Here is an 18,948-nt window from a genome sequence, read left to right on the forward strand (position 1 = left end):
ACCTAAGCGGGAGCTCTGACACTTGTTAACACTTGTCAGCCAGCTGTACTCTCCTTACCTAAGGAAAGCCGGCGGGTTGGTGGCAGGTCCCGCTCGAGCTCAGCTAGTAGGGAAAAGGAAGAAGAAGAGAATCGCCAGGTTCATGCCACCCACCAAAAATCTCGAAGGGCAATCCCCATCGCGAAGTCGTTCCTCGCCCACTCCGCCAAAGCCCGTCCCCGTCTCCCCGCCTCTGCAGCCGATCCGCAGTTTTGGCTCGCGATAGCGCAGCTGTCTGTCTGTCAGGATGTCGGCGCCGTGCAGGTATGCAGCCAGAGGTTGCGCGCGATCCCTCCGCCCCGGCTCTAGCAGTTCCCTCCGCACATCTGCCTCGCTCCTCCCGAGCGCAACCTCTCCGACACAGCGCCGGCACGGCTCGACAGCGGCAGCCGCCTCGAATCCCAAGATCGCCAATATCGTCGACCAGATCAGCCAATTGACCCTGCTCGAGACCGCCGACCTGGTCGCCAGCTTGAAGGTGGGGCTCCTCGTGGCTCCCCTCCACCCCCCTCTCGTCGTATGCTAACGTTGGGGACCTCTGTGCTGCAGTCGCGCCTCAACATCCCCGACCTACCCGTCGGAGGCTTCGCCGCTGCTCCGGCTGCAGCGCCGGCTGCAGCAGCTGCTGAAGAGGCCGAGGAGGCCGCGCCGGCGGCCCAGGAGAAGACGCTGTTCAGCTTGAAGCTGCAGGCGTTCGACGCGGCGTCGAAGGCGAAGATCATCAAGGAGGTCAAGGGCCTGCTCGGCCTGAGCTTGGTGGACAGCAAGAAGTTCGTAGAGAGCGCGCCCAAGACGATGAAGGAAGGCGTGCCCAAGGAGGAGGCCGAGAAGATCATAGCCACCATGAAGGGGCTAGGCGCCACCGTGACCATGGAATAACAGGTCGGCCTGGCACGATCGGGCCTAATCAAGCGAGAAGGCGGAGAGACAATTCTTGCTCGCGCCAAGAGGGAAGAGAGGGGAGCTCGAAACTCGCGAGCGTTGCCGTGTGGGACTTGCACATGTAACCTAAGGGAGCGAAAAACCTGTATAACAAAAACACAAGAGAACATACAAACAAGCCTGGCGATGCCAGACACACTTGGGAGAATCTCTCCACAAAATAGGCGTTTCTGTATGTTCACGTTTTGTGTCTATTCGTATATACATATAAATAGTCCGCCCCTGCCCCCTCCTCCAAATCAAGAACCTTCGCCCCCTTTCCCCTCGCTCGCCCCCGCCGCTGCCGCCGCCTTGGCGCGGGAGACAATCCCCTCGTTCAGCCCCTTGGCGAGGAAGTATACGGTCCTGAGCATGGGAACGGGGACGCGTTCCTGGCGCGCCATGCGCACGACGTTGCCGACGATGGCCTCGACTTCGAGGGTGCGGCCCTGGAGCGCGTCGGCCAGCATGCTCGGCTCGACGCCAGGTGGGTCGCGTGCGGCCGCCCTCGAGGCCTGCCGCGTGACGAGCTCTGCGTCTACATCGGTGTACCCGCGCGCCCGCGCCACCGCCGCAATCTCGTGCATCACGTCTTCGATAAACTGCCTGCCGTCATCTTCCCCTCCATCCTGCACTCCACCAAGAGAAGACGGGGGCGGAGACGGAGACGAGGAAGAGGTGGCATCCAGGAACTGGCGGTCCCGCAGCCGCGTGAGCGCGCACACGGGGTTCCAGCTCGCGTTGACTAGCAGCTTCGCCCAGCGCGAGCGCTGGATATCGTCACGCAAGCGGGCCGTGGCGCCGGCGGTCCCGAGCAGCGCGACGAAGCGCTCTGCGGCCTCGCGGTGCGCCGCCGGCGCCGTCGACGGGTACGTGCCGACCTCGAGACGCTCGACCTCGGTGTGGCGGACAACAGTGGGACCAACACGAGTCGCCGGCAGATACGCAACGGCGCTGAGCACCGCGTTCGCCGGTTGGAACCGCGCAGCGAACGTCGCCTCGATCCCGATCCCATTCTGCAGGAGCACGATCGCCGTCCGCCCTGGGACGACCGCCGGCGCAATCAGCTCCGCCGCCGTGGGCGTCGTAGGTACTGCCTTGGTGGCTACGATGACGTAGTCGAAACAGGACGACGGGGACGACGATGCCGTGTCGGATATCGTATCTTGTTGCTGTTGCTGTTGCTGTTGCTCCAGTCGGAGCTGTCGCACGGCGTCAGACACGGTCCGCGAGACGCGAGGCCGCACGTTGAGGTTATTGCCCCAGAGCTCCGAGTTGATCGTGAAGCCGTTTCGGCGCGCCTCCTCGTAGTTCGACCGACAGACGGCGGTGATATGCGACGCCGGCAGGACCCGCGAGAGCACCCATGCGTAGCACGCGCCCAGGCTCCCGGTGCCGAATATGAGCACTCTTGGAGCAGACATGGCTTGGGAATTTCCGGGAGCTGAAAGCGGCGCGCAGTTCTATGTGTCGGATGGAGAAATGCGAGCCCCAACCGTAAATTGGACGAAGGATCGCAGAATGAGAAGGCAACCCCGGTGCTGATCGGAACGGAGCATAGGTATCTATGTATGTACTTAGCCTGGCCCTAAAATTGCCAGCGCCGTCTTCCCCCTAGCTCGCCGTCGGTCCTGTTCTCTAGGGCGTAGCGAAGCACACATTTAATGCCATACTCAGGCGTGCGGAAATCAAAATATCATCAACCCGTACCCCACTTCCCGAGTAAGTGCCGAAAGCGGGACCGACAGGTCAGTAGGGTAAAGCTCCGTGTAGGATCGGCTTGTTCGTCCGACGCAGATTCTCCAGGAAAGCCAAGCTGCGTCCCACGGCCTTCTTTGACGTTGGCTTTTAAACACGGTAAGGCGGTGTTAACCGAAATCAGGAAGGATATCCGCCGCGTCCAAAGTACGGTGCGAAGCCAGTCGTCCATCATAGGGCGTGCCAAGGCGTCAAACTGAGGAAATGAAACCTGTTCGTGAATAGGCCGAGCACCCGGGTGCCGGTCCTCGCCCTCCGTAAACAGCAGTATCACACCAAATGCTGCCTAACCTTCCCCGACAAAACGGATTCATTCGTCTCACAGCGACGCCTAGGGGATCGCGTAGCAAATTTTAAGGCTACTCTTATCGTTTGCTTCTAGACGACGGGAGATTCTTCATCTCTGCCGTATGGGCAGCGAGTTCCGATTGGGGCTCGACAGGTCTCCCGGGGCCGTCGAGCCCTAATGCGACGAAGTCCCGTTCGTCCTACTACGCCCTGAGTGACGACAGCTGCGGGCCGCTTCGGCGGCACTCTGCTGCATCTCGTCCAGCTCCTCGTTACCGAGAATGTGGTCGTCCTCACCCAAGTCGCTCGTGTCCTCGTAAACCTTGGCCGCGTCTTCTTCGAGAACTGCGGGGACGGCCCACATGCTCTCCCGCATGCGCTTATGCCGCTCCCTGTCTTCTTCGATCCGTTGCTCTATCTGGCGTTTATCTAGGCGATTGGTGCTGCCGTGGCTAGTGCCATTGCTCGGGCGGGAGGGGGCGGAAGTCTTGTCGCCGTTGGCAGGCGAAGAAAAGCCGAGGTCAGAGGCCGAAGTGTCGCGGTCTTTGAGACAAGCCTCGATCTCGATTACGGTCTGCTCGAGCAGTATGGTCTTGTTTTTGAGCCCCTGGAGGACCTGCAAGGGGCCGTCGTTAGAATGTGCGCTCGTACCCAGACCCGTCGATTTAGATTCGAGGGGCGGCATCTCCTACCTTGCGAACAACCTTGACATTGGCCGCGCCAGATCCATCCTCGGGGCAAACGGCGTCGACAACTCGAATGATATCCCGCTGCATCATCCGGATGTACTCGTTGCTACGGTCCTTAGAGGCCATCTCGAGAAGGTGCTCGATGAAGTACATGATGTTGGCACGGGTGTTCATGCTGGTCTATTATGGAATCTCATCTTAGCCACCTTTCCGGGAGGACTGGGGGGGAGGGCAATCGAGGCATCTAGAGAGCGGGGTAGGTCGGCTCACCTTCTCCAGCTGCTCGAGGATGCACGAATGCAGGTCCTCGTCCATGTCCTTGTACTTGAGCGCATACTGGGCGGCTTTCTGGGAGGAAGTGGTGCTGGCATTGAGATGTTCTAGCTGGGCACTGAAGCGCATGCGCACCTCGAAGGGGTCTGCGGTGGCCATGGCGGCATCACTAACGGGCACGTCGATGCGGCTGCGGTCGCTGTTGTTGTCAATGCCACTGCCGCTGCCGCTGCCGCTACCGTTGTGGACGTCAGGGGACGGCGAGTATGGGTGAAGAGCTGTCGACGGAGCTTGGGAGGATGACAGGCCTGGTTCAGCTGCACTGGGACCACTCCAATAAGCGCCCTGACAAAGGTCGACGCGATCCATCTTTTCTTTACGTAAGGCACGGCATGAGGCAGGGCACAGGTGCGGCAAAGGCGGTCAGATTTGGTGCTGGCAGAATCAGATTAGGGTGGGTCCAACCTAGCCGGAAGGAGCATTGGTGAGTGGAGCCTGTGTGTTCCTGCCGTCGCTACCTGGAGCAGTAGCTCTGGAGACAGAAGCTGCAGCTTGCAGCCAATAAACAGTACTAGCAATTGGTTTTCTTTTTTTTTTTTTTGCCCTCCAGTTGCCTCGAGCATTTCCGTCCCTCTTTTCTTTATTTTTATCCTTTATTTTTTTATCCCCCCCCCCCAACTCTCTTCTCTCTCCAACCAGGCCTGCCTTCACCTACCCACCTTCACACACACGTACCTCACTCTCAGCCCGTCTCGAGGCCCCGGCTCAGTCTCCTAGACTTCCCGCCGCCATTGATCAATCGCACAGATCACCTTAGCCCCGTTCTGTCTGGATTACTTCTCCCACTACCACCAATCTTTTCACCATTCCACCCACCTTCACTAACACACCCTCACCCCAAAGTCTCTCCCACACTCGCCACCATGTCTTCCGGAGAAGGTTCTACTCTCCCCCACGATCCTACCAAGGCTGCCTCCGAGGAGCAGGTGCTCCAGACCAAGGGTAAGGGTAAGGCCGCTGAGGATGTCGGCGACACCTCCATGAACGAGGACGACGACGATGATGATGAGGACGACGACGAAGAGGTAAGCCTTCCCTGTCCCTGTCGACGCTTCCAAGCTGGCTGCTTCTCGTAACTGCCGGATCACGGAGCTAACGTTCATCCTAGAATGAGGCTGGTAAGACAACCCGAGGCCACCACAACTCTCGGACTGCTCCTCCGAGTCATAAGAACTGACATTCTATTCTGCAGGTGACGATGATGCTGACGACAACTTGGACGAGATCGACCTGAACAATATCGTCGAGGGCGGCCGACGAACCCGTGGCCGCGTCATCGACTGGGCCAAGGCGGCAGAGGAGAACCCTACCGGGGACGACGATGACGACGAGGATGAGGACGACTACCAGCCCGCCGTTGAGGTCGAGGAGGACGGAGACAAGATGGATGAAGACTAAGGAGGGGGAGAGGAGAGAAGCCACTCCTACCCCCTCGTTCCGTCCAGTCCTCATACGCCACTCTCCTCCGTTAGATACGAACTAGGCCCAACTCAGCTTGAGCAGACTGTCACGTCAATCCAGTCCAGTCTAGCCACGTCGCGTTCTGCCCATCACCCGGTGTTTTGACGATTTGTATTTCCCTTTCCTCATCTCATCTCCGGCGCGCTCGTGTTTGAGGGCAAGTCTGGAGACCGTCGTGATGGATCGGGGGGGACTACATACTACTACTAGCTTAGATTAACTAGACGCCTCGGATTACTGCACGCACGTCAGTGCAAGGCACGACATCTCTAAATGCGGATGAGCACACAATAAACGGAAAGTCCATTGCAAGCTTCGTTTGCACCCTGCCAACACTACCCCGGGGAAGCCCTCACCGTAAATGAGGTGGAGGTGAGTTACGCGTAGATGGTGATCAGGAACTGCCGGTGCTAGCTGGTGCTGGTGCTGGTACTACTACTACTCCCGCCGCCTTCTCTCGCGGGCTCGTATTAATTATTCATTCTCATTCTCAACTCCAACGTGTCTTCCGAGGATGCACAGCGGGCGGCCCCCGACTCGACCGCCAAATGGGACAGGGCCAGATGGAAATCAGGAGCCCGGCCAGTCGGCGTTCCCGCGACGTTGCACTCCGCTCCTGCAGCGGCCGCCGCCCTCGGAAACCAATCGCCTAGGGAATACAGGTGTTCCTATATCCCCCCCCCCCCTTTCTCTCCCCGCCCTCCTCCTCCTCCTCCTCGCGGCGCCGGCCAGTGGCGGTCGGCCGTCTGCCACGTATACTTCGCGGAACGTCTCGTTGTAGGGTAGCATATTCGGACACGTTCCTCGAGCCGTACGCAGGCAAGCTTATGGTGATTCTACCAATAGCCGTGTCTACGAGTGCCTTACACCAAATGCAACGTGCCAAGGAGAGCACGTAGGAAATCGCCTGTTAGCTATTAGACATGTAGACGGGTTCCACACAGGCACACGCACACATATAGGTAAGTATTGTTCTATGCGATCCATTCCCAACTCCGCCCATGCCAAGATGCTATAATAGTTCGTAACCCTCATGACGCTCTCACCTTTATTTCTAAACGTTCTGCTGCCCAAACGCCAATGCCATCAGCAGGCCTCCCTTCCAATCCGACCCAAGGGTATCATAACATAACGCAAAACGCTCGACTCTTCTCCTCTCCTCGGCTCTCCCCAATAAACACCCGAGTATATCGGCGTCACCTGAACCACTTCCTGACGTCGTGCGACCAAAGTCGCAGATGCCTGGGTGAACGCCCGGCTACACCATCTTCGTACATTTGTTTATTCCCAAATCCTCATGTCTATCTCATGGGAAACCAGCACCTCATAACCTAGCCTTCGTAGTTTGATTCGTCGCGATGATCGTGGTCCCGTTGCCGAGTCCCTCGCTTAATGGCACCTTGGAGAACCAGAAGCGGCACTGCTCTGTTTCTCGGTCCGACAAGCGGGATGTCTGCGCCACTACGCCCTTGTTCTGGCGCCCGCGCGTCCCCATACGCTCGTCGTTTCCTTGGCCGAAGAGCAGGATGTGCCCAGTATCGTTCGTGCCGGCGGTGCTGTCACTAACAAATGGACTGGCGAACTTCGGCCAGACGACGTCTGTTGTATCGTTGCCACCAGATACCGGATTGGGGTCTCCAGTGACTGCAAACCGAGTCCAAGATCCAATCATTGCGTCCGCTATCTCGACGATGCCAGGAAATCTACCAACAGCCCCCATGTCGTGCGCGACGACGATCGCCTCGTCGCCGTGATCAGCAGCGCCACGCGCGTTCGAGCGGGCAGCGTATTGATAAGTGTAGACGGGACCGGCGCGCTGGGCGGTCGAGGCCAAATGCGACGTCTGGAGCACCGGGCATATGTATGCATAGTGTGCGTAAGCATCATCCAACCTCCAAAACTGCGTCCCGAACCCCGCAGGGGGATTAGTGATATACAACCTTTGCCCTAAGGAGCTGGAGGGGTCGGGATACAAGGTGTTTAGAAACTCGAGATCGGTGGAGTTGAGCGCAGGCACGATGGAAGACATGAGATTGCGCAACGCTGTCGTGTTACTTTCTCGCGTCGGGACGAAGGTGGCGCCTTCGTTCGTGTTGAAGCCCGTCAATATAGGTATGCGTAGAGCATTTCCTTTCTCCCACGACCTCAGTGGTAGATCAGGTATCACCCCACCAGGCCCGTCGATGACAGGTTGGAAGGGCCAACGCAAGGTCGAAGTCCAGCGTCCCCAGACAGAGTTTGACGCTGCCACAATCGTACTTAGAGGGAGGGCACGGAGCTGTGCAAACAGCTCACCGCTCGAGGTTTTCTCTAGCCCGCACCCCGTTAAAAACTCTTGGAATTGCTGTTCGTGGAGTGGGTGAGTAGCGGCGAAAGTAGCGCGAGCAGTCGATCCGCCAGACTCGAGGATCGCTTTCTGGAAAGGGACTGGGTCCGAAGTCAACTTGTTTGCCGGGGAATATGAGATGAGGTGATGCCCAATCTTGACGCTAGGCATTAGTTTCAGATGACTCAAACCCTCTCTAGGCATGGTGCGAGCTTACCGAGTGAGCGCCGGCGCTCAACCCCATCAAAGTGATGTTGTTGGGGTCGCCGCCGATATCCTCCGCATTCTTCTGCACCCATCGGAAAAGGAATTGTTGGTCCTTGAGCCCGAGGTTCAGTGCTCCCTCCTCCGCAGTCAAGCCGCTCGGCAAGAAGCCCAGGGCGCCGACCCGGTAATTAAAGCTGATTCCGATGATAGGAGCCTCAGCCCAGGCTACGAAACTCGCCATATTCCTCTCCGCTCCGCTCCCGCTATTAAACCCGCCACCGTGGACGTAGATAACGATAGGAAGCTTCTTGCCGTAAACGCCGAGCCGAGTCATCTCGGCGGCGGCAGACTCCGCGGTATCACCGAAGTGTGGCCGGTAGATATTCAGGTTCAGACAGTCCTCCCCCTGGTTGGAACCGCCTCCATTTTGGGGGCAGACGTGGCCGAAGGCGAGGGCGCGGTTTAGGTTGAACTTTATGCTGTTTAGCGGCTGGGGAGCTCTGAATCGGTTTTGGCCCGTGGTCGATTGTGCATACGGTATTCCGCGATAGACTTCGACAGGGCGCGGGGAATTATTCTGCGATTGAATCTCGCCGAGATAAGTGCCCTGGTTCAGCTCCAGGGGTAAGGTTTTCTGTGGCATTGTCAGCTCCTCTGTGATTGGAAGCACGAGTGGCCGTAGACAACAGAAGCGTTCAGATGCCGGAGACAAAGTCACGCGTAAACCTTGAGATATAAGAGGATTCAAGATGGAGATGCCAAGATCTGCCGGGAGGGGAGCTCGACCGGATCATCCCAGTCCGAGGGTAAAATGGAACACGGGACGGGTCGGCACCGGGAAACACAATGCAATTTGCCAACGGCATACGGAATGCCAAGAGCCCATTGGCGGCACATAGCAACAACGTGCAAAGCATCAACATCCTATCGAACTGCCACCCCCCGTCTCGCGCGTCTTCATCGGCTTGTCTCTTCCTCTCTTTGTACGTACCTTGAATGCGTCGGTCAAGCGGCCGCTGACACCGAGACCAATGAAGATGGCAGGGAGGGCAACGACAAGTATACCGAAAAATACGAAGAGGTTTCGGCGTGTGCGACTGGATCGAATCTTGGCAAGCTCGGTCCGCAGCCACAGGAGAGGCTTCTTAGACGTGGTCTTCTGGCTGGTAGGCAGAGACAGGCCACTTTCGGCGTCGGTGTCAGATTTGGAGTCCATGGCGTCGAGGCTTTCCAGAAGCCTGCACTGTTCGGATGGCTGAGAGGGAGAAAAGAGGATATCTACGGAGACGAACGCGGCATTTTCGACAGTGTTTTCCATATGCCGGCGTTAGGAATACCGCGGAGCCGTCGGGCGTCGAGCTCAACCCTCAAAGAAGGGCAATGCGAAGAATGGGTCTAGGTGCCGGCTTGCATGTGTGGGTATCCGAGGGATGGCGCCTAGGAGGCGTTCACAGGGTCCCCCTCGTGCGTACCACTAAGTGCGTTTGTTCGATGATGGATGGACTCGGGTAGGAGATTTGCGGTACGTAGGTGAGGTCACCTCCGAGCAGAAGCGAGCCCGTGAAGCTGGCCGGGGTTCTCCAGTTCTCTCTCTCTCTTTTTCTTCCTCTCTCTCTCTCTCTCTCTCTGAGCGCAGGAATCCTGCCGAAAGTCGGGTTAGCTGCCGGAGATGAGAAGAGAGTCGGGTCTCAGTCTGCAGGCATAATATGTGGCAGGCATCGAGGTTAGGCCGGGTACGGGCACGACGAGCTCTCTCGTAGTGGAGGGAGGCGTGGAAACTGATATATGAGACAGACGATGTCTCTGGGGAGGAGATAGAGGTGCCGTGACGGAGACACAATGGCACAACGCACATATACATGTGCAGGCAGGTATACATCCGGGTCGATACTTCCTGCCTCCTCCCGTCTGCAGATGTTACCATCGTGCCGCTAGGTACCTGGCATCTGGCACATCTACGTGTACATCTAGAGTAGGTACGTGTATATAGAGTACATGTGTATATACCCGGGCAGGTACCTTCTACGTGTAGATGCTCTGCCGGCCCTACCTTACCTGGTAGGAGGTAGGTAGGTAGGTAGGTACCTTGTGTACCTGGTAGCTACCTCCCACCTTTGGTACCTACCTAACTCATATACATGCGGGCAGGACTAGAGCAGGGTACCCTATCTGAGCACGATCGATGCTACCCCGAGGCGAGCAGGTTTTCCTTGGGTGCCTCTCGCCAGGCTAGGCTAGTGCCAACCCGACGGGCCATGGATCTAATCGATGGGTACGTGCCAGGCGGACGTGATACGCAAGTGTGTCGGTTGACCGGCGATCCTGTGTCAGACGCGCCTTTTGCAGGTTACTCGGACTCTCGTATGGACAGGTCCGCGGTCCCGTCTGAACCTGCCCTTTGGCGTCGGAGATTCGGGGAAAAGCGCTCTTTGTGGTTTGGGACTGGGGGACGAATCTGGACCTGTCCGGGCCCTGGGCCTGGAGGCGAACATACAAGCGCGTTATAGCACGGGCCGACAGGGGGGCCTCCAGCGGGTGGGTCAGGAACGCCGGAGTTCTTTGTGCCATACACACTAGTAGTATAGCCTGGGCACATACGTAACAACGCGTGGCACGATACAGCTGATTATGAGGTACTTGACCTACCCCCCTACAGAGGAATTACGTAGGTACTGCCGGCCTCTTCCTACCGGGTACCTACTTACAGGCAGGTAATAGCTCCTAAGGCGCCTTAGGAAACTACGGTATAGAGTAGGTCGAGAACGAGAGGTGCGCTATTGAGAAAGCGCCCTGCCCTGCCCTGCCCTGCCCTGCCCTGCCCTGCTCTGCCCTGCCCTGCTGCACCTCGCTAACCTAGGTAGGTAGGTACTCAACCTATACTTATAGGGGGTAGGTACCTGTATCCAGCATACCTGAGGTCTAGGTAGGTACCTAACTTGAGCGAACCTAGGCGTTCCATGTACCTAAGCTAAGCTACGTGCGGCCACCGATAGTGCCAAACTCCTCCCTCGTCCCTTTCGGCTCGAAATAGCGTAGAGGGTCGAGGTCGACTGGGTCAGCGAGACGCCTGCGTAACCAGCTTTTCCCCTTCTGGCCACATGGCTCCATCACCCCAGCACCATCACCCCAGCACATCACCCCCCCCCCCCCTCCCCCTCACGGACACTCTACCACTCTACGATGCCGCGCCGGTCGTTCCATCTCAGGCCCAACTGACAACACCATGCCCGGGCAGCCGTAGAACGTTTTACTGCGTGCTCGCTGTTCCATGTCCGTCTGAAGATACGTCCAAGCTCTGGCCAGAAACGAAACAGGAAACAAGACATGGCCCCGACGGGTCCTCTCATGCGCCCTCGCTGCCACACGGACCCGTCACCACCCAGATGTCACCGCCCAAATTCCCGCACACGATCCCCGTCACGACCGCGCGGCAGGCTGCGGGCACAGCTGGTGGCTGACCTACGTGTTCGGCTATACGCGACGCCGTCGACTTCGTCCATCGACTTACGCGAGGTTAGAGTCGGTCGCTGACGGACGGATGCATCGCCCCTCAGACCTGCCTATGTCGGCGTCGCGTCACAGCCCGACCAGCGCTACTACCCAGGGAAACGCAGTCAGACTCGGTGACGGGTCTACCGACGACAGCAAGCTAACCCATTCCGACGGCATCACGCTGCCTTTTCCAATTCCATAACCCATCCCGCAATCCTGCTCCAGAGCATGCCTACATACGGAGTGGAAATCGGAGGCCTTATGCATGGGGTCGCTTCTTGGGTTGGTCTAGCACAACACGAGGACACACCCCATTCCGTGTTGCTGGGTGGTCTAGATCACCACCCACCGTCTTGAGCGCTTTTCCGCCATCTGATTTGCCGCCAAACGAAATCAAGCTTTGAGATCCCCCCCCGTCAGCCAAAGCCACTGTTGTGCTAAACACCCCCATCTGGCCGAGAAGACCTGTCACCCCTGCGAGCACGTTGCCCTATGGTCCGGAACTGGCCAATCATCACATTACCATGCAGCTCCAAGCACAGGTCCCCCGCCGCGCTGTGGAGATTGGCACCTCCTCGCCGCCGCTCCACACCTTGGCTATTCTTCGTGTTGCCGTTATGTCCTCGTACGGCTCCCCATCGACCAGCACCAAATCTGCTCGTAAGCCAGGTCGAATCCGACCCCGGTCTAGGAGATCGAAGTGCTGCGCTGCCGCCGACGTGGCCGCCCGTAAGGCATCCGCGGGGGTCAGTCCTGCCCGCACGAGCAGTTCCAATTCGCGATGGAGTGACTCACCGGCAGCGACTGAGACGATGCCGCTGTCGTTCGCGTCGGTACCTGCTAGGATGGGTATACCCGCCTTGCGCATGGCCGTCACGCTGCTGAGGGAGACTCGGAAATTCCTATTCTGCCTCAATGTTCGCAGGATCCAGCCCAGGCCCCAGAGGATCCAACTATTGGTCATGGCCTCCATCATCGTAAGGGTCGGCACCGCAACCGTCTTCTGTCGGACCATTTCGTCTAGGACCTTGTCGTCGAGGGCCTTATCCATAGGAACGTGGGTTAGGACGTCGAAGCCCGCCTTTAAGCCTCGCTCGAATGCCTTGTACTGTGCCGCATGCGCAACCGTCCGCATCCCGTGCTTCTTCGCCTCGTCCTGGATTCTGTCCAGCACGGCCTGCTCGTGGCCAGGCTCGTCTGCGATGATCTTGATGTAATCAACACCCTCGTCGACTCTGTTCTGCACGAATTTCGCCGCCTCGTCTACGTTATGGACCGCGTGGTCTGCCGTTATCCCGAGGAATTTCATGAGGATTCCATGCCTGGAGTTTTCCTGGTTGCACAATCCGAGTCAGCGGTCATCGTCGTTATCAAGTGCCCAAAGGGGTGTGAAAGGGCCGGGAGTCGATTCTAATATCACTAACCTCATATGCGGGAAGACCCGAGGCCAGCCATCGCGTGGGACCTTGCGCCGCTCGAAGCGCCTGGTATGACTTGAGCGGCATACACCTGGGCGAATAAGTAAAATTTAGCTTCGCGGACGTGCGCTTGATAGCCTCGATCTTCTCCGCAACGACGGTCGTAGAAGCTGTGCTGTTGCTACTCACGCCATATCGCAGACCGTCGTAACCCCGAAGGACGAGCACGCGGCCAGCTGCTTGGCATCGCGGATGTGCACGTGGCAATCGAAGAGCCCGGGCATCAGCGTGCGGCCGGTGCCGTCGACGACGACAACATCTTCGTTGGCTGCGAGCACGTCGTCGCTGCCGTCGGCATCGCCGATGCGCGACCCGTCGATGACCACCTCCTTAGGCCCGCTGACGGCCTCGCCATCGAAGACGCGGACGTTCTTGATGATGGTCAACCTGCCCATGGTCGATAGTCTTAGCTTAGTCTAATACTCGACGTCGGAGGGCCACCTTGCTGAGTATATACGGCTCGTTGGCGCAGTCTGTCAGTCTTCGAAGCGAGTCTCAGCCGTCTAGCAGGTAGGGACGTAGGCAGGTATGGCTAGCAACAGGAGTGGGCACGCGATCTTTCAAACGAGCCTCGCGGTAAGTAAGCGTAGACAGATATATGGATCTCTATAGATAGACGTCGGCAAGCGCGGGTAGGTATAGGTACAGGGTATATAATGTCAGTATTGCCACGGCAGATAGGATGCGAATGGATGGCTATTGGCAGGAGCCTATACCTATAGGTACAAAGAAGAGCCCACGTGTAAATGACTACTGTGTCTCGCCACGCACGGCTCGGCACCTAAATATACATATAAACACGCCGCCACCGCGCAACCTCCTACACGGCGGACGCGACGTTCCAAGCCTTGGCTGGGTGCTCGCGCAGACAGATCGACCCGCCCGGAGGACAGCTGCGCCCAGGTCGGCAGTCGGCACGAGGAGGCGCCGACCAGCCGAGGCTAGATGCCGCGTCTCGCGTATGCAGGTAAGCAGTGCCAATGCCGGCACCTCAAGTTGGTCCCGCCTCTCTCGCGGCGGCGCCACTCTGCCGTGCCTAGCCCGTCCGCGCCTGCGCAGGTGAAGCCGGCATAGGTAGGTATAAGCGTAGGAGCTGGGCAGGTAGGCATGATGCGTCGACGGCGAGCCGGCGCGGTCTCTTAGACAGAGGCAGAGGAGAAGTCCGTAAGCTCCCGTCGCAGAGGTGCGGCAGGCAACTGAGAAAGGATTCTTTCGCATTGACGTCTACACTAACGGGCGCCTCTGCCGAGACCGGTAGCCCATACCTGTTAAAACCAAACAAGCCAAAAAAAAAAGAGAGGGAAAAGCGATGCAAAACAATAACAAGAGCCCGACGTCTGCAGAGACTATGTAGTTAGTCGGGGGGTATAAAGCATGTTCCTCCCCCTCCGCGACTCCGTGGCTAGCGACGCACACCGCCGTCTCTCAGCGGCATCTATATCGCCGCACAGCCAAAAAAAAAAAAAACGCCTGACCTCGCCGTTCCGCGGGCCGCCAGCCCAGCCCGGCCCTTTTTAGAATACCGATGCGACTTCGCAAAAAGAATACCTAGCCCTTCTTCCCCTCCTCCGCCGCCCCGCCTCCTCCTCTCCTGGCGACGAACTACCTAACTCGATGCTTCCTCCCTTCCGGCGGCGCCGCCCTGTCACGCGACGACGTCGCGCAGCGAGCCGACCGTCGCGCGCTTGCGGGCCTGCCGGGCGGCCCACTCGCGCGACTGCTGGCGGGAGCGCTCGGCCGCCTCCTCGCGGGCGAGCTTGGCGAGGGCCTCGCGCTCGCGGCGCTCGCGTTCGCGGTCGCGCGTGCGCGAGTTGTCCTGCTTGTAGATCTCCTGGCCGCGCAGGCGCTGCTGCTGCACGTCCTCGAGCGACACCGAGCTGCGCTTCGCGCTGGCGCTGCCCGACGTTGAGCTCGACGTCCCGCGGCTGCCCTGCGCCCCCGCCCCCGCCCCCTCCACCGGGTCCGCCGGCCGCAGCCCGCGCCCGCGCGTCTGCGACGCGTTGCTCGCGCTGGAGAGCGGGGACCGCGGGCCGGCGTGCGCGGCCGCGGGCGTGTGCTTGCCCGGCGCCAGCTGCGACGGCGAGTTCTCCGCCGTGTTCGCCTTGCCGTGCCGCGCCCGGCTCGCGACCGTCTCCCGGGGCGGCGCGCCGGGCGCGGGCGGCGGCCCGATCGGCCTCGCCTTGAACTCGCGCCGCCGCCGGTCTTCCTCCTCCTGCGCCCGCAGCTGCGCCTCGCGCTCCTCGCGCTTGCGGCGCGAGATGGCTTCCCCCGGCAGCTCGAAGGTGGGCCGCGTCGGCGCCCGCACCGACTTGGAGCGCCGCAGGCTCGACAGCGTCGGCTTCGTCGCCTGCTCCATGGCGGCCTGCGCCGACGCGCGGGCCTCGCGCTTTTCCCGGAGCTTGCGAGCGAATTCGTCCCCGGGCAGCTCAAAGGTGGGAATGGTGGGTTTCTTGCTCGACTTGACGGGCTGCTTCGGCGGGAGGAGACTGGCTATGCCCTTGCCGACCGACCGCTTCGGCGGGGCCTGGGCGGCGGGTCTCTCCTCGCTTGCGAACCTCGGAGGGTTAAGGAAAATCATCGATGCCGCTTTGCGCACCGACCGGTGTCGCGGCTCGTCATCCGATTTGGCCCCGACAGCAGCGGAGCCTGGCTGGGTTGGAGTGCTTTGCTTCGGCTGCGGCGTGATGGGTCTACCGGTGTCGTTGGCCTTCACGGACAGGGACTGCATGGTGGATCTCCTCGCCGAATCCGGACCAGGAGGCGACAGCATCTGCCTGAAGCGAGCGACTTCGTCGAATGCCTCTAGCTGTTCCTCTAACTTGTCAAGTGCCTCTACGGAGTCCTCGATTCTAGCAATAGGCTGTATCCCCGCGCGTCTTTCCTTGTCTTTAGCGGGGGCAGACGCTGGCGGAGTTTGCTGGGCTCCATCTTCCGGTGGCACCCCTTGCTCCTTTGCTGGCGTAGAATGATTGGGCTGGGGTTCCGCAAGAGCCATGTTTTCTTGACTTAGGGATGCGCTGTCGCCGTCGCCGTCGTCCAGCAGCTCCTCCCCGTCGGCCAAAGGAGAGACTAGGAATGTGTAGAGGGGCGTAGCGGGCTCCCTTGGATCCCGTTGGTCGGCTTCTCGCTGTATTGGCAAGAGGTTGCAGCCGAAATGGACCTCCTTCACCTCTGGCGCAGCGGTGGCCTTGGGAGTAGTAGACGTATCGCTACGAGGCGAAGCAGGTTGGATGGGCACTCTCACCGTAAGCACCCATTCGAAGCGGCCTTCGCGATGTTTCGCCAACTGCTCCTCAGCAGCGGGAATGTGACGCGCAGCCTTACACAAGGGGTGATCCGAGTATTCCTCAGCTGTGGCGAGCACGATGTTAGTACGGTTTAACAACGAGGCCTGCCAGTTCTGCCGACATAGCTGGTGAAGATTTAGTACCTGAAAGCTCGTGGCTGCCCTGCGTTTTATGGGGGACGCTCGTGGCCGAGGCTTTGAGCGCGGGTTTCGGTTCGTCTTCGGGCACAGTCTCGAGGACTTCGAAGGTGTTTGCTGTGATAACCGGTCTGACCAAGCGACGCCGACCTTGATTCTTTCCAACGGTCGTCCACTCGGGGCTGTCGTTGGCCTGGGTCTCGGTGTCTAGATGCAGCTGTCTGATCCGGGCAGTGAGAGAGTCGACGGCAGGCGTCGTTGAGCTCGCGGTCGTCGGTTGGCGATTCTGAAGATGTGAAACAGAGAGATCTCGGAGGGGAGAGTTTGGCTGGGGGCTATCTTGAGGAGAAAACCCATCCTCGCCGGAACTCGTATCACTGAGGATCTCAAATGACGCCCGAGGCCGCGGGACGGGGGCCATCGTCTGGCCCTCGGATTGGATGCAATTGACCAATGGCCGAGAGCGAGACAGCTAGGATGCACGGGCTCAGGGGTCCAGTGCGAGCAGGGGTTTGATGAGAGTCTTATTAGTCGCCCCGGACTTCGCCCACGAGGACCAGTCCGAAGCTATTGGGTAGCAGGGTGACGGACGGTGGGGAGATTTGACATTCGTGCTGAATTGATCGGCAAGAGACCCCAATAACGAGAACTAGCTAACCTTTGCTTTCCAACCGAGTGATGGGTAGGCTGGATGGAGATGATGGATGGGAGGAGAGAGAGAGAGGGGGAGAGAGAGGAGAGAGGAAGAGAGGGAGAGGGAGAAGAGGAATGTGACGAGGTCCGGGGGCCGTCGAAATTATGCCTTCCTCCCCCCCGTGCATTCCTCCTTGAAATGCGTACGTGCGACGATGGTATATTGCGGCCGTGGTGCCTCGCTCTGCTGCTACCTACCTACGACGTCGTACTCTACACGCCTACCTCGCCTTGCCTGCGACCGTTGGCTATTAGCTGGTGGGAAGTCGCCTTGTCGTCTGCCCGGGTCGAAATCACCGAGTTGGATCGCCAAGTTGGACCTTGTCGCGCAGCCCTTGTTGACTAGGAAGTAGGTAGCCATGGATGTCGCGCGCTACGTAGTATGTAGCATTCCCAACAGATAGCAATATCCTTAACTGCTACGTAGTGGGCTTGGCTTGTGTCGCTAATGCGATGCCGAGCTTCTACAGCGCCATTGGCTTCATACTCATATAGATAGCAGTGGAAGATCCTCACCAACGTTCTCTCTCTCCGTCCTCTAACTTGGCCTATTATCACAATAGGTTATTTCCCCACGGCAACAGCTTACTAAGACACACGGCATAGCGCGCATCTCGACGCGAGCTTCCCCCACCCCCCATCTCATGCGCGTGTCAGCATGTTCTTGCAGGAGCTGAGGGCCGCGACAAGACGAGGGGTGCCCTCCTCAGGATCACGCTGTAATCCGCACTTTATCCGGCACAACGACTATTTATGTGCGCGCGTGTAGGTGTTAGGAGGTAGGTAGGGATGCACACCAAAGATATGACCGTAAACTGCCACCGGGACCAGGTTGCTCTTTATAGATAGGCAAGCATTTCACGGAGCTTTGGTGGCCGCGATGGATGCTCGTAAGCGGAGGGCGAGCGCCAGCTTGAAATCGCATGTCGGAGAATGAGAGACCGACGAGAAGTGAATCTCCGGAATTCCATTGTTACCTGCGGTTAGAACCTTTCTCCGGTCGCGCACTCAGGAGACTAGCGAGTTGTTCTGGTCGCTCTCCATAGCTCCCTCGGTTTGCGCCTGCAACGCTGGCGCATGCTCCGTGGGTATCCGGACCAGTGTCTGCGGCAGGGGAAGCCTATCCTCCTGGGCTTTCGACTCGGCCTCTTCGGCATTCCGCGGGCTCGGTATCTTGGCTGTGAGACGAGTCAGCACCAACCCACTCGACTCACCGGACGAGCTGCACGAAGCTGCCAACCTACCCGACGCCATGTTGATGGCCCGTAACACGTTGTGCCAGTTTCCTAACACCGTCGCGATTGCTGTCGTGTCTGCGTTAACCAAGCGAGCCGGCCGCGACTTGCGCGGGCACTCGTACCTTCAGTCCCATCGGATAACGTGGCAAGTTTCTGCTCTAGCGCCTCCATCTGGCTGGCCACGGCTGCGCTGAGGTCCCGCAGCTCTTGCAAATTCTCGAGCTCTGCCCTCTTCTCGTTGACCCGGGCGAGGAGTGCTGGCGATTGTCCGACGGGTTGAGCTGTTGGGTTGGTTGAAGTAGAGCCTTGTCGTAGGTGGTTGGGAAGAGCGCGAGAGGGAAACGCCATCGCGGTATCGGAGGGAGGAAGCGAGCGTGGCGGCCGGTTCTAAGATGCGTTTGCGTGTCTGGCTGAGGATGGGCGAGCGGGTGTGTGTTGAGGGGGATGGGATCGATGAAATCATAACGTGCCTACACGTAGGTAGGTATGTGGGCAGCAATGAGGGGTGGATGTGTTATACCCTATCCTACCCTTCGTGAATTGTGAAATGTATGGATGTTTATGCATCTGCCAGAGTGGAGGAGGATTAGAGCTGTCCAGG

At 59.0% G+C, this 18,948-nt stretch overlaps 8 protein-coding genes across 8 annotated transcripts; 2 read left to right on the forward strand and 6 right to left on the reverse strand.

Moving 5' to 3' along the window:
* Window positions 1-109: 109 nt before the first annotated feature.
* On the forward strand, window positions 110-1,247 carry GGS23DRAFT_566502 (ClpS-like protein). The gene is made up of 2 exons (XM_051516278.1): window positions 110-517; window positions 589-1,247. The coding sequence occupies exons 1-2, from the start codon at window positions 287-289 to the stop codon at window positions 916-918; spliced, it is 561 nt and encodes a 186-aa protein (XP_051372059.1). The 5' UTR covers window positions 110-286; the 3' UTR covers window positions 919-1,247.
* On the reverse strand, window positions 1,070-2,504 carry GGS23DRAFT_528945 (6-phosphogluconate dehydrogenase C-terminal domain-like protein). Its single transcript, XM_051514711.1, has one exon. It carries the CDS (start codon window positions 2,382-2,384, stop codon window positions 1,221-1,223), a length of 1,164 nt encoding a protein of 387 aa, XP_051372060.1. The 5' UTR covers window positions 2,385-2,504; the 3' UTR covers window positions 1,070-1,220.
* Window positions 2,505-3,049: 545 nt separating this feature from the next.
* GGS23DRAFT_528953 (CTD kinase subunit gamma CTK3-domain-containing protein) lies at window positions 3,050-4,343 on the reverse strand. Its single transcript, XM_051514712.1, has 3 exons — window positions 3,966-4,343; window positions 3,699-3,875; window positions 3,050-3,622 (listed from the first exon to the last, which is right to left on the reverse strand). Exons 1-3 carry the CDS (start codon window positions 4,335-4,337, stop codon window positions 3,182-3,184), a joined length of 990 nt encoding a protein of 329 aa, XP_051372061.1. The 5' UTR covers window positions 4,338-4,343; the 3' UTR covers window positions 3,050-3,181.
* A 288-nt stretch (window positions 4,344-4,631) lies between these two features.
* GGS23DRAFT_566507 (histone chaperone domain CHZ-domain-containing protein) lies at window positions 4,632-5,801 on the forward strand. The gene is made up of 3 exons (XM_051516279.1): window positions 4,632-5,053; window positions 5,137-5,146; window positions 5,221-5,801. The coding sequence occupies exons 1-3, from the start codon at window positions 4,892-4,894 to the stop codon at window positions 5,424-5,426; spliced, it is 378 nt and encodes a 125-aa protein (XP_051372062.1). The 5' UTR covers window positions 4,632-4,891; the 3' UTR covers window positions 5,427-5,801.
* An 867-nt stretch (window positions 5,802-6,668) lies between these two features.
* Window positions 6,669-9,080, reverse strand: GGS23DRAFT_529037 (carboxylesterase 3). Its single transcript, XM_051514713.1, has 2 exons — window positions 8,033-9,080; window positions 6,669-7,971 (listed from the first exon to the last, which is right to left on the reverse strand). Exons 1-2 carry the CDS (start codon window positions 8,663-8,665, stop codon window positions 6,814-6,816), a joined length of 1,791 nt encoding a protein of 596 aa, XP_051372063.1. The 5' UTR covers window positions 8,666-9,080; the 3' UTR covers window positions 6,669-6,813.
* A 2,824-nt stretch (window positions 9,081-11,904) lies between these two features.
* GGS23DRAFT_529062 (putative hydrolase) lies at window positions 11,905-13,530 on the reverse strand. The gene is made up of 3 exons (XM_051514714.1): window positions 13,122-13,530; window positions 12,939-13,023; window positions 11,905-12,847 (listed from the first exon to the last, which is right to left on the reverse strand). Exons 1-3 carry the CDS (start codon window positions 13,385-13,387, stop codon window positions 12,029-12,031), a joined length of 1,170 nt encoding a protein of 389 aa, XP_051372064.1. The 5' UTR covers window positions 13,388-13,530; the 3' UTR covers window positions 11,905-12,028.
* An 828-nt stretch (window positions 13,531-14,358) lies between these two features.
* On the reverse strand, window positions 14,359-16,972 carry GGS23DRAFT_620991 (uncharacterized protein). The gene is made up of 2 exons (XM_051521143.1): window positions 16,423-16,972; window positions 14,359-16,343 (listed from the first exon to the last, which is right to left on the reverse strand). The coding sequence occupies exons 1-2, from the start codon at window positions 16,835-16,837 to the stop codon at window positions 14,638-14,640; spliced, it is 2,121 nt and encodes a 706-aa protein (XP_051372065.1). The 5' UTR covers window positions 16,838-16,972; the 3' UTR covers window positions 14,359-14,637.
* Window positions 16,973-17,814: 842 nt separating this feature from the next.
* On the reverse strand, window positions 17,815-18,873 carry GGS23DRAFT_529116 (DASH complex subunit Dad2-domain-containing protein). Its single transcript, XM_051514715.1, has 2 exons — window positions 18,470-18,873; window positions 17,815-18,413 (listed from the first exon to the last, which is right to left on the reverse strand). The coding sequence occupies exons 1-2, from the start codon at window positions 18,693-18,695 to the stop codon at window positions 18,118-18,120; spliced, it is 522 nt and encodes a 173-aa protein (XP_051372066.1). The 5' UTR covers window positions 18,696-18,873; the 3' UTR covers window positions 17,815-18,117.
* Between the last annotated feature and the right edge of the window lie 75 nt (window positions 18,874-18,948).

The sequence above is a fragment of the Durotheca rogersii genome, assembly GCF_024521655.1.
Source record: "Durotheca rogersii strain YMJ 92031201 chromosome Unknown GGS23scaffold_9, whole genome shotgun sequence".
In the NCBI taxonomy this organism is placed as follows: Eukaryota; Fungi; Ascomycota; class Sordariomycetes; order Xylariales; family Xylariaceae; genus Durotheca; species Durotheca rogersii.

Coding starts and splice junctions, on each gene's coding strand:
- GGS23DRAFT_566502 (XM_051516278.1), top strand. CDS start 287: ATGTCGGCGCCGTGCAGGTATGCAGCCAGAGGTTGCGCGCGATCCCTC. Junction 518..588: donor ACCTGGTCGCCAGCTTGAAG/GTGGGGCTCCTC, acceptor TCTGTGCTGCAG/TCGCGCCTCAACATCCCCGA.
- GGS23DRAFT_528945 (XM_051514711.1), bottom strand. CDS start 2,384: ATGTCTGCTCCAAGAGTGCTCATATTCGGCACCGGGAGCCTGGGCGCG.
- GGS23DRAFT_528953 (XM_051514712.1), bottom strand. CDS start 4,337: ATGGATCGCGTCGACCTTTGTCAGGGCGCTTATTGGAGTGGTCCCAGT. Junction 3,876..3,965: donor TCCTCGAGCAGCTGGAGAAG/GTGAGCCGACCT, acceptor ATTCCATAATAG/ACCAGCATGAACACCCGTGC. Junction 3,623..3,698: donor ATGTCAAGGTTGTTCGCAAG/GTAGGAGATGCC, acceptor GGCCCCTTGCAG/GTCCTCCAGGGGCTCAAAAA.
- GGS23DRAFT_566507 (XM_051516279.1), top strand. CDS start 4,892: ATGTCTTCCGGAGAAGGTTCTACTCTCCCCCACGATCCTACCAAGGCT.
- GGS23DRAFT_529037 (XM_051514713.1), bottom strand. CDS start 8,665: ATGCCACAGAAAACCTTACCCCTGGAGCTGAACCAGGGCACTTATCTC. Junction 7,972..8,032: donor TGAGCGCCGGCGCTCACTCG/GTAAGCTCGCAC, acceptor CCTAGCGTCAAG/ATTGGGCATCACCTCATCTC.
- GGS23DRAFT_529062 (XM_051514714.1), bottom strand. CDS start 13,387: ATGGGCAGGTTGACCATCATCAAGAACGTCCGCGTCTTCGATGGCGAG. Junction 13,024..13,121: donor ACGACGGTCTGCGATATGGC/GTGAGTAGCAAC, acceptor TTATTCGCCCAG/GTGTATGCCGCTCAAGTCAT. Junction 12,848..12,938: donor CGGGTCTTCCCGCATATGAG/GTTAGTGATATT, acceptor TTGTGCAACCAG/GAAAACTCCAGGCATGGAAT.
- GGS23DRAFT_620991 (XM_051521143.1), bottom strand. CDS start 16,837: ATGGCCCCCGTCCCGCGGCCTCGGGCGTCATTTGAGATCCTCAGTGAT. Junction 16,344..16,422: donor GGGCAGCCACGAGCTTTCAG/GTACTAAATCTT, acceptor TGCTCGCCACAG/CTGAGGAATACTCGGATCAC.
- GGS23DRAFT_529116 (XM_051514715.1), bottom strand. CDS start 18,695: ATGGCGTTTCCCTCTCGCGCTCTTCCCAACCACCTACGACAAGGCTCT. Junction 18,414..18,469: donor GTTATCCGATGGGACTGAAG/GTACGAGTGCCC, acceptor CAGACACGACAG/CAATCGCGACGGTGTTAGGA.